This window comes from Eulemur rufifrons, chromosome 2 (genome assembly GCF_041146395.1).
Source record: "Eulemur rufifrons isolate Redbay chromosome 2, OSU_ERuf_1, whole genome shotgun sequence".
NCBI lineage: Eukaryota > Metazoa > Chordata > Mammalia > Primates > Lemuridae > Eulemur > Eulemur rufifrons.
The window spans coordinates 58,994,931-59,007,071 of NC_090984.1; the positions used below are offsets into that span (position 1 = coordinate 58,994,931).

The 12,141-nt window shown below is 39.3% G+C and overlaps 1 protein-coding gene across 1 annotated transcript in view; it reads right to left on the reverse strand.

The window, feature by feature from the left end:
- SUPT16H (SPT16 homolog, facilitates chromatin remodeling subunit) overlaps positions 1–12,141 on the reverse strand; it is a 35,195-nt gene that overhangs the window by 13,032 nt on the left and 10,022 nt on the right. Inside the window, exons 2-14 of the mRNA XM_069463066.1 lie at positions 11,740–11,832; positions 10,683–10,853; positions 9,853–10,005; positions 9,173–9,319; positions 8,255–8,406; positions 7,397–7,569; positions 5,241–5,331; positions 3,716–3,789; positions 3,469–3,581; positions 2,022–2,087; positions 1,480–1,575; positions 1,279–1,394; positions 1,039–1,192 (exon numbers count right to left, since the gene is read on the reverse strand). Of these exons, the coding sequence (XP_069319167.1) occupies positions 1,039–1,192; positions 1,279–1,394; positions 1,480–1,575; positions 2,022–2,087; positions 3,469–3,581; positions 3,716–3,789; positions 5,241–5,331; positions 7,397–7,569; positions 8,255–8,406; positions 9,173–9,319; positions 9,853–10,005; positions 10,683–10,853; positions 11,740–11,832 (1,599 nt within the window). The remainder of the gene's footprint in view (positions 1–1,038; positions 1,193–1,278; positions 1,395–1,479; positions 1,576–2,021; positions 2,088–3,468; positions 3,582–3,715; positions 3,790–5,240; positions 5,332–7,396; positions 7,570–8,254; positions 8,407–9,172; positions 9,320–9,852; positions 10,006–10,682; positions 10,854–11,739; positions 11,833–12,141) is intronic.

Here is a 12,141-nt window from a genome sequence, read left to right on the forward strand (position 1 = left end):
TGAGTCACGTATACAACTGCCAAGTTAAACAATGCTTAAAAACTTTATGGCCGGGCGCGGTGGCTCACGCCTGTAATCCTAGCACTCTGGGAGGCCGAGGCGGGTGGATCGCTCAAGGTCAGGAGTTCGAGACCAGCCTGAGCAAGAGTGAGACCCCGTCTCTACTAAAAATAGAAAGAAATTATATGGACAACTAAAATATATATAGAAAAAATTAGTCGGGCATGGTGGTGCATGCCTGTAGTCCTAGCTACTTGGGAGGCTGAGGCAGGAGGATTGCTTGAGCCCAGGAGTTTGAGGTTGCTGTGAGCTAGGCTGATGCCACGGCACTCTAGCCCAGGCAACAGAGCAAGACTCTGTCTCAAAAAAAAAAGAATCACTGAATTCTAAAAGTACCTTGAGTCACGTATACAACTGCCAAGTTAAACAATGCTTAAAAACTTTATGGCCGGGCGCGGTGGCTCACGCCTGTAATCCTAGCACTCTGGGAGGCCGAGGCGGGTGGATCGCTCAAGGTCAGGAGTTCGAGACCAGCCTGAGCAAGAGTGAGACCCCGTCTCTACTAAAAATAGAAAGAAATTATATGGACAACTAAAATATATATAGAAAAAATTAGCCGGGCATGGTGGTGCATGCCTGTAGTCCTAGCTACTCGGGAGGCTGAGGCAGTAGGATCGCTTGAGCCCAGGAGTTTGAGGTTGCTGTGAGCTAGGCTGACGCCATGGCACTCACTCTAGCCCGGGCAACAAAGTGAGACTCTGTCTCAAAAAAAAAAAAAAAAAAAAAAAAAAACAAACAAAAAAAAACTTTAAGGGAAGATAGGCAAATTATGTTTCTAGGCTAGTTTAGCTTTCTAGAAAGTGAAAAATGGAAGGAGAATGGTAACAAGGGATAAGGGAGAGAGGGAAATCATAAATAAGAGGGGCAGAGTCTGAAGTAGCAGAGTGGGAGAGATGAGGTAGCCAGATTATTTATGTAAGCACAATTAATATTTTAGGAAATTATATGGATGAAACGTGATGCAATGAATGTTAGTACCTTGATTGTGGCAATATGAAAAGGTGTTGCAATGCCAAACACAGGCATTATTACAGTCTCATATTTTTTATCAATATAGATCTTCATTTCCCGAATATGTGGTTCCTTAGGCATCAGAGACGGGTTTTTATAGGATACGTTAGATTTGCGAGCTCTGGAGTGGGATAAAAAAAAAAATTGAGAAATTTCTGCAGTCACACATAATCCTAAGACAATCTTACTGTTCAATGAAACTCTTACTTCTGAATCTGCTGTTCTCCCTTCTGCTCAGTCAATCGCCTCTTTGCTTCCTCGTTGAGTTGAGCTGCCAGCTCCTTCTGATGTGCTCTTCGCTTCTCTTCTGCAGTCATCTCATTCTAATGAATAGAAAACCCAAGTTATCAGAACAGGTAAACTACACAACAGCTAAGAGATCAATGTAATTTAAAACAGTAAACTCACTCGTGTTCTTTCTGTAAGTAATGCTGCCCGAGAACCTCTTCCCAAAAGGTCCTCTGCCTCATCTTTCTCCTCTTCCTCTTCTTCCTCATCTTCATTCTATGGGAAAGAGTCATAGTAAGAAAAATCATTTTAACTGTTTTTAGCCAATATGGTTACATTTCTTCACTACACTGTACTTTCTTTTTTTTTTTTTTTTTTTTTTTTTTTTTTTTTTTTTGTTGTTGAGACAGAGTCTCACTCTGTTGCCCAGGCTAGAGTGAGTGCCGTGGCGTCAGCTTAGCTCACAGCAACCTCAAACTCCTGGGCTCAAGCGATCCTACTGCCTCAGCCTCCCGAGTAGCTGGGACTACAGGCATGCGCCACTATGCCCGGCTAATTTTTTCTATATAGATTTTTAGGTGTCCATATAATGTCTTTCTATTTTTAGTAGAGACGGGGTCTCGCTCAGGCTGGTCTCGAACTCCTGACCTTGAGCAATCCACCCGCCTCGGCCTCCCAGAGTACACTGTACTTTCTATACTGCTCATTTATCTTCTTCCTACCTTCAGAAAAATCCCCACATTCTTCACTTTCTTCTTCACAGAAGTGAGAACAGTGGCTGGGCCATCCTAAAATAAAAAAGAATTCAGACATCTAATTTAAAAGAAGCACTTTCACTTTCTAACTTAGTAAAAAGTTGGGCAATCCTTTGAATCTTCTGTATACTAAAATCTTGGACAATTAATATAATTTTTATCCTCGCAACCTCTCATCAAGAGCTATAATTTAGAAGGCATACATTGGGGTAATGGTTAAGAACACAAGCTTGATTTGAGGCCTGGCACACTTTCTATCTCTGTGACATTTGGCAAGTTATTTAAACTTCTCTGTGCCTTCAGTTTCTTTATCTGTATATGGAGATAACAAGAGTATCACCTTCACAGGTTACTGTAAGGATTCAATGAGTTAATGCATAAAAGCATTTAGCTTATAATAAAAACACTGAAATATTTGCTATTATTAAAAATCAGTTCTTGCTAAGTGAAAGAAGCCAATCAAAAAACACCACATATTGTATGAATGAATTTATATGAACAGTGATGGAGGATGGGATGGAGGTGGGGAGGATGGAGAGTGACTGCTAATGGGTTCAAGGTTTTTTTTTTTTTTTTTTTTTTGAGACAGAGTCTCACTCTGTTGCCCAGGATAGAGTGCCATGGCGTCAGCCTAGCTCACAGTAACCTTAAACTCCTGGGCTCAAGCAATCCTACTGCCTCAACCTCCCGAGTAGCTGGGACTACAGGCATGCGCCACCATGCCCGGCTAATTTTTTCTATGTATTTTTAGTTGTCCATATAATTTCTTTGTATTTTTTAGTAGAGATGGGGTCTTCGCTCTGGCTCCGGCTGGTCTCAAACTCCTGAGCTCAAATGATCCGCCCGCCTTGGCCTCCCAGAGTGCTGGGATTACAGGCGTGAGCCACCATGCCTGGCCTCTTTCTATTTTTAGTAGAGACGGGATCTCGCTCTTGCTCAGGCTGGTCTCCAACTCCTGACCTCGAGCGATCCTCCTGCCTTGGCCTCCCAGAGTGCTAGGATTACAGGAGTGAGCCACCTCGCCTGGCTGGGTTGAAGGTTTATTTCTGAAAGTTGCACAACTGCAAGTATACTAAAAATTACTAAATTGTACATTTTAAGAGGGTAAATTGTATAATATATTAATTATAGCTCAATAAAGCTATCATAAAAAAAGCAGTTCCATTATTGGAATTAATTCCTGATAATATCATTATTAAGGTTCAAGCTACAACATGATAACCAGCTTTGTTTAAGTCATTCCCTGTACCTGGGCTATATGCAATCTTTACTCCTAGCTGTATTAGGTCAGGTTGTCACATGGATCTCTCCCCTTAGCCAGCATTTAACAAAGACAATTAAAAAATCACGAGGTCCAAAATGTGCCTCAAAATTCACTTCATGAACACTCAAAGGTTTACGAGGCAATACACACCTCATCCACAAGCACTGTGTCACCAATGAATAGGGCATAGGTTTTCTCTTCTGCTTTTTTCCCTTCCTTGTTAGTCAGGTCTGAGAACCCCAAATTGATGCTAAAAACCATCCCTGAAACAGCAAAACAGGAATCAGTCTGTGGCTGTGAAAGGATGGAGGTATGTAAGATTTATAAAGAAAGTGAGATAAAGCTAATGATAATTACTGAAAAAAGTATTATCCTACTGCATGCATGTAAAACTTACCTTTCTTCAGTTTGTATTGATTTTTACTATTGATTACTAGAGAGCCTTCGCGGAATTCAATTCCCATCCCAAATCTGAAAAGAAACATAAACATCAGCAACAGGCTGAAAGATCTCTAACATGGACAAAGTATAAAATATTCATTTCAATTTTCAAGGTAACACATGCAAACATGTTGAACTGATTTATCCCTGCTGACAAGTCAGTTAAGAAGAGGATTCAAAGATAGTCTTTGGCTTCTCAACTTTGTATAATCCCACGATGAAAAATAATTTCCTAATTAAGTATCGCGTGTAACATTTATTATGTCAAGCCTTCTTAATTTTAGCTTATTTACCCACATTTAAATTTTTTTTTTTTTTTTGAGACAGAGTGTTGCTTTGTTGCCCTGGCTAGAGTGAGTGCCGTGGTGTCAGCCTAGCTCACAGCAACCTCAAACTCCTGGGCTTAAGCAATCCTACTGCCTCAGCCTCCCGAGTAGCTGGGACTACAGGCATGCGCCACCATGCCCGGCTACTTTTTTTTTATATATATATTTTAGTTGGCCAGATAATTTCTTTCTATTTTTAGTAGAGACAGGGTCTCGCTCTTGCTCAGGCTGGTCTCAAACTCCTGACCTTGAGCGATCCACCCGCCTCGGCCTCCCAGAGTGCTAGGATTACAGGCGTGAGCCACCGCGCCCGGCCCACATTTAAATTTTAATCTTCTACCACAAAATCCAGTTAGGAGTGTTCCTATAAACAACTTAGCAGAGACTGTTAAGGGGTACATTAGCAAGACAATAATAACTAGATTAAGAGAAGCAATTTTAAGCAGAATGTTAATAACTAGATTTATAAGACATAGTATAGGTCAATGTATTTCATCTTGTGCAAAGAAGTCCAGAAAGAAACTCTATAGCCCAGACTAGCTTTCATCTAAAGAGATGGCTAGAGTTTTGTTTGCCAAAATGTCCTCTGTTCTGTGATATGTTATTAGGTATTTCTAGGTGTTCAGTGGCAAACACATTTGAGAAACACTGGATTAAAAAATTAAAAAAATGCTTAGAACGCTAGGACATCTCAGAATACTTAATTTGCAAATGTGAACAGAGAGAGGAAATACAGTATGCAATATCTCCTAATATTTGTAATTCCATCCTGGAACACCTAATGGCTACAACAGTACTTTTTTGGGAGACAGGGTGCTTGGGGTAGAGTACACTGGTGCCATCATAGCTCACTGCAACCTCAAACTCCTGGCCTCAAGCAATCTTCCTGCCTCAGCCTACCAAAGTGCTAGGATTACAGGCGTGAGCTATCACGCCCAGCCATGAAACACTACATTGGTCTAGAAAAATCTCCACCCCATATACCTAGGAAGAGAACTTAAATCTGTCTCACTTTTTCTGATAACAGCATGTGTTAGGCACACAGTTAAGGGTGACAGTCCATAATGTTAGTTGAATCAGTCAATTGGTCTAAGAATGTAGACTGACCAATGAGTCATGAAAATTGAGTGAGTGACAATGCATATCACAGCATACCCTAGGTTTTTGGTAATTTTGTTTAACAGCTCTGGCTTCTGCTTTTTGACCACATCCATGACAGCATTATACACGTCACATATCTTCACACCTAATAACAAGACAGAAAGGAGACATGAAAGTATTTTTCAAGATAAAAAACAAAAATATTTTTTAATCGAATTTTTGTTCACCTATTAACTCCCCTAAGGCAGTGTTTTCTGAAGCATGAAATAAGTAATGCAGAATGTCAGGGGTGATAGGGACTAGAAATTTGCATTTTTTAAAACAGACCGGGCGCAGTGTCTCATGCCTATAATCCTAGCACTCTGGGAGGCCGAGGCGGGAAGATCGCTTGAGGTCAGTTCAAGACCAGCCTGAGCAACAGCGAGACCCCGTCTCTACTAAAAAAAATAGAAAGAAATTAACCAGACAACTAAAAATATATAGAAAAAGTTAACTGGGCATGGGGGCGAACGCCTGTGGTCCCAGCTACTCAGGAGCCTGAGGCAGTAGGATTGCTTGAGCCCAGGAGTTTGAGGTTGTTGTGAGCTAGGCTGACGCCACGGCACTCTAGCTCAGGCAAGAGAGTGAGACTCTGTCTCAAGGAAAAAAAAAAAAAAAAAAAAAAAGTCTACTCATTCTGATACTGTTTGAGAATTACTGATCCAGGGGGACTGTGGAACCCCAGTTGGTCTAAGTGAAATACTTTTAAGAGTTGATAAATGGTATCACATTAAAGTTATTTATTTTTTATAGAGACAGGGTCTTGCTCTGTTGTTCAGGCTGGAGTGCAGTGGTGCAATCATAGCTCACTGCAGCCTCAAACTTCTGGGCTCAGGTGATCCCCCGCTTCAGCTTCCTTAGTAGCTGGGACTACAGACACATACCACCACGTCTGACTCATTTCTTAAAATTTTTTTTTTTTTTTTTTTCCCGAGACAGAGTCTCACTCTGTTGCCCAGGCTAGAGTGAGTGCCGTGGCGTCAGCCTAGCTCACAGCAACCTCAAACTCCTGGGCTCAAGCAATCCTCCTGCCTCAGCCTCCCGAGTAGCTGGGACTACAGGCATGCGTCACCATGCCCGGCTAATTTTTTCTATATATATATTTAGCTGTCTATATAATTTCTTTCTATTTTTAGTAGAGATGGGGTCTCGCTCTTGCTCAGGCTGGTCTTGAACTCCTGAGCTCAAACGATCCGCCCACCTCGGCCTCCCAGAGTGCTAGGATTACAGGCGTGAGCCACCGCGCCCGGCCTCATTTCTTAAAAATTTTTTTGTAGAGATGGGGTCTTGAACCCCTATCCTCAAGTGATCTCCTGCCTTAGCCTCCCAAAAGTGCTGGGATTATAGGTGTAAGGCACCACACCAGGTCACATTAAAGTTACTAAACATTTTGAAAAACAGGCCCTTGTGGTGGGCCTGTTCCTTTCACTGCCAAATGGGTGAATTACTTTTAGAAGGATTCTGGCCTTCATTTTTCAGGATCTAGGCTATGAATGGATATGTCAAGCCATAGTAGTCTGGATAGGGTGGCCTCAGGGGGCTCTTTGTCCTCAGTGAACCATCTATGGCTGATTCCCAGTAGGATTTCTTAAGACTGACTTAGAGATACTATGGAGGAATGGTGCCTAGAGCTCTGGGCAATATGGGTGGGCTTATATAATAGTTTAAAGAGGGTCAGCATAAAGTTCCACTGAGCCAACTAAGAGTGTAGACTCCAAGGCCCAAGAGGAGTCAAGCACTCTGTTGTCTTTTCAGATAATTACATGCTTTCTTAGCAGGGCTGTTACTAGTTCTATTCTCACACTAAGGTTCTTAGTATCCTTGGTATCCATTCTATGCAGGATTATCATCATACGTTCTGTTGGTAGAGATACTAGTTCTCAGAACTTTCTAAACTAAGGAAGGGTAGTATGGCCAAGGTATTAATATTTTATGAAGATCTGGAATTAGAAGCCTAACAAGTCAGAGAGGTTTCTGCAAACATCAATGTAAACCACAATGACCACTCATACCTGAAAGAAAAGCAGATTTAAGACCTACATGCTAGGATTCAAGGTTAGTAAATCTTACTCTCTTTTTAATATGAGCACCTCAGGGATATAAATTCACATAAATGCTAATGACATTTTTTTTAACATGATTTCCAAATCTTCTTTTCTAAGGCACCTCACCATGTCTTAATTCCTTTAGCAGCTCCTCTTGAAGCTGGAGTAAAAAGTTGTAATTTTCTTGAACTTCCTGAGAAGGGTCAACCATCAAGGTGCGAACAAGGTTGGAGCAGTAAGATTTGAAGCGAATACCCATGGCACAAGTGATGGCCCCAAAATGCATATGATTCTTATCACTAGAGACCAAAAAAGAAAGCATTTTATTACCAAAACTACCAAAGTCCAGGGTATTACTGGCACCCAATATCTGTAATCATTACTTTCCCCTACTATACCCCAAAACTGTGGCTAAATAAGGACCTAAACTTTTTTTTTTTTTTTTAAACAAAGCAGTTTATAAAGTCTCTGGAGTAAAAACTAATAACTAAAACTTTCAGGCTAAAAATTCAGTAAGAAGGTGAGTACTATATTCTAAAAATACAAAGGAGATACTGTATTGAATCCATTATAGTCTAACAGCATATCTGTGAGCAGTCAGTTATCCACTAATACTCTATGAATTATGGGGTATAATTAGCCTCTTCAGACTCACCAGGAAAAACTGCATTCTTTACAATATTTTTTAAAATTAGAGGAGGAATTACATTATGGTACAGCTAATAACATTTACATTTTTTAGCATGTTTTACATTTTTCTAGCATTTTCAAGAATTTGGAAAAATGCTTACAATCAAAGGCTAAAGAAATGAATAATTATGTGAAATAAAACAGAAATATGCACAGAATAAGACAAGAAAATATAGAAGGCAGACTACTGGTTATTCTGTCTACTACTTTTCAGAATTCTGGAATGAATCAAAGAAAATACGGGCTAAAAGTTAAAGTGCTCTCATTGCTATATTTTGAAGTTCTCCTACTTACCTCACCACACTGAACTTGAGATTATAGTTGCCACCACTCTGAATGATAGGAGGATAACACATTTCCACAGTAGAAGGGTCTGCCCCAGCCAGGTACTTTTTCTCTTCAATGGCCTTTTCCACAGACTCAGCCAGTTTGCTGTGTCGAACTTTCTGTAAGAGTACCCACAAATAAAATGACATTTATTAGAGGGTGGCAAAGAGGAGTATTTGGATGTTATCATTTGAAAACAACACATATCCTGATATCATACAGGATGATATAAAAGACAAAAGTCTCATGAAATGATTTATGTGCCAGATAATATATTGGCATACATGCAAAGCAAATTTGGAGAACAATATGTGGGATTCACAGCTATTCCAAGGATTCTCAAGTAAAATAAGGAGTAACCTCAAGAAATCATACTGCAAGTTTACAGTTATTTTGAAAGAGATGACACAGTTACCACCAACTTAAGTGTCAAAGGAAACTGAACATACACCCCAAAATTTGCAGGGTAGGGATTTATTATTGCTTCGTTAAAGCAGTAAACAGAAGACTGGGGCAGGGCACAGTGGCTCACGCCTGTAATCCTAGCACTCTGGGGAGGCTGAGGCAGGAGGACTGGTTGAGCTCAGGAGTTTGAGACCAGCCTCAGTAAGAGTCAGACCTCGACTCTAAAAGAAAAAAAGAAGCCTGAGCAATATAGCGAGACTGTCTCTACAAAATACAAAAAAAAAAAATTAGCTGGGTGTGGTGGCAAGTGCCTGTAGTCCCAGCTACTTGGGAGGCTGAGGCAGGAGGATCACTTGACCCTAGGAGTTTGAGGTTGCAGTGAGCTATGATGACACTACTGCACTGGCAACAGAGTAAGACCCGGTCTCAAAAACAAAAAAACACAAAAAACAGTAAAAAGACCCTTCACTCTCCGTTTACCTCATCTGCATCAACTATTTCCATTACTCTTTCCTTGAAGAATTTGTTGAAGACCTCAGAGGTGATGCTGGCTGCTTTCTTCATTAGGTTCAGCTCCCCATCCTCCTTTACAGCGATGGTATATGCCACAACAGCACTGATATCTATCTGCAGTCAAAGCGGTAAGTTTCTAACATGCAAATACAGAACTGCTAGAGAAATGCATCTCTCCCAATTTGAATATTATCAGTGATAATACTTGGTAGCAAACCATTTATCAGTAGTTTGCAAAATATTCAAACATTCTCTTCTTGAATAAATATTTGAAATAGATCTTTGCAAGGTCATCATGTGTGTTCTAAAGGGTTATTAAGCTATTACTTAAAACGTAAAGGTCCCTCTCTAGAGGTTTTTGTAAAGGCTGATAAAGGACGACAGGCATGAAGGCAGGGAGGAAAGAAAATAAAAATATTTTTTGGACAACAGATTTTCTCAGTTTGTAACTCTAAATTGGAAAGTCTGTCTCCTATATGTCCCATTTCCTGACTGAAAAGTCAAAACTGGCACACTGCTCAGCCAAAGGGGATGAAAATGTGAACAAATACAGTTTTCTCAAAACAAATGTCCTACACTGTTATGGAAGCCCGTCACACTTCTGTCTTCTCAACTCTCAATTTGCTGCTTTCTAGTAGTATTCTTACTTTGTCAAAGCCCTCTTTGTTGAGGCAGTCATTCCAGCTCTTCATGAACTCTCCAGGGAATTTGTCTTTGCTGAACACGCCAATCTTCTTGCCATTCTTGCTTTCTTTAATGGCTTCAATCATTTTGTCAAAGCTGCTCTTATTACTTTCATTCTATCAGTGCCACAGGTAAGAAAAGGGGTCTGTTAATCACTTTTAAAATTAGACACATATGTTCTACTAGTAAAAGGCAAAAAGGAATATTCTAAACTATGGAAGGAATAAATTTTCCCGCCATCTCCACCTACTTCTTTAGGGTAAATTGCAACATACCAAAACCTAGCACAAAATTTCTTTTCTATATTTTTATATAATTAAGTGAAAGTGCCATAAGTTGACAAAGCTATTCTTTTTCTTCAAGAACAGCTAAGCAACTCAAACACATAGGTAAACAATATTCTGATAAAAAATTTTGGGTGGGCAGTATGACAAAAAAGATCACATTTGATTAAAACTGGAAAGAAGGTACGTCTAAGTTTCCATAAGGATATTTAAGGTTATTTGCTCTAATTAAGGTACTCAGATGAAAACAAACCAAACGTCTTCAAGAATGGACAGATAAAGTTAGTATTCACCAGAATTTTATAGCCCATTTGTTCTGCTGCAGAACTGATAAAGTTACTGAATTCTTTTCTTCCCAACTAACAATGAAGATGTGACAGACCATGTAATTACAACTACAGTCAAGTACAACTTTCCCCTTGAATTCTTTTAAATTCCTATAAGGCATTTCTGTTCATCATTTTTAAACATTCTTTCACATTTATGATACATTCTTTATTAAAACTGACCTTTTCTCGTATAAGCAGTGTGATAGCAGGGGCTCCATTAGCATTCTCATTGCCCTTAGTGTTGGCAATCTGCTTCAAGAACTCTACTTTTTTCTTGCTAGCCATAAAAATGATTTTGTCATCACAGAAGACCATGATAGTATCAGTTAGTTCGTAACCAAAAAGCCATGTCTATGGGAAAAGACAAGAATAATAACAGTATTTACAGATTAAAAAAATTAATGGACTCATATACAAATATTTATAGATAAAATAAGACATCTGAGATTAACTTCAAAATAATGTGGGGTGGGAGAGCCTTGATGTGGATATAAATGAAATGAAATCTACCAGTTGACAATTTGTTAGAATAAGATAATGGATACATGGGGGTTCAATGTATTAATATTATTTTATCTACTTTTATATGCCTGAACTATTCCATAATAAAAACCATCAAATCAGACAGAGTAATAACGTCAGGAAACTGTGCATTCTACCTCTACAAAGATTGCTAATGGCCCACCAATTATTCATTTCTCTCTACTGTCAAAGACTTTGGATTTTTAGCTGGGCACACAACCAAGCATGAAAACTCTATTTCCCATCCTTTCTCTCAGCTAAGTAGGGCAAACAAGTCATAAGTAGAAGTATTGCATAAGACTTCAAACAAGTTTTCTTAAAAACAGACGGAGGTCTCCCAGTTTCTTCTGCTTGGAATGCAAATGAAACAGCTGGAGTTCCAGCAGCCATTTTGCACCACGCAGAAAGCCTGGGTCCTTGAAGGCGATATATAAGAAAAATACATTTTGTTTAACCCACTGTTATTTAGGTTCTTCTGTTATATGCAGTTAAATCCATATTGATTGATACATTTTCCTTAAGTCTTAAATCAGTGCTAAATCCAACCAAATTTTATGTGATGATGGAAATATTCTGTACTTGCCAGTAGCAACTACTGAGTACCTTAAACACAGGTGGTGGGACAGAAGAATTGAATTTTTAATGGGGCTACCATACTGAACAGTGCAGACTATTCAATGACTCTAAAGGCTAAAAAGTCCTGTAAACCTCTCACCTGTAAGGCAGTTGATTTGGCATAAACAATTTCTTCATCAACACCCACTGATACAACAATGGCATCAACGTTGGCATATTCATCTTCTCCTTTCTGAAAAGAGTGGGCAATTTAGTCACTTTCTTTTCACACTAGCAAAATAGGAATAGACTTCAGTATTTACCCAGGGTATGTATAATCTTTTTCCTAATAGAAATTCCAAGCTGAAGGTACACGCCTGCTTGGCAACCTCACAGCTATTAGTTCTCTTTATTTTTTAAACAGCTTTATTGAGATAGAATGAACATACAAATCACCCATTTAACGTATACAATGTAATGGTTTTTAGTATATTCAGAATTAAGCAATCATCACCACAATCTAATTTTGGAACATTTTCCTCTCCCAAAAGAAACTCTACTC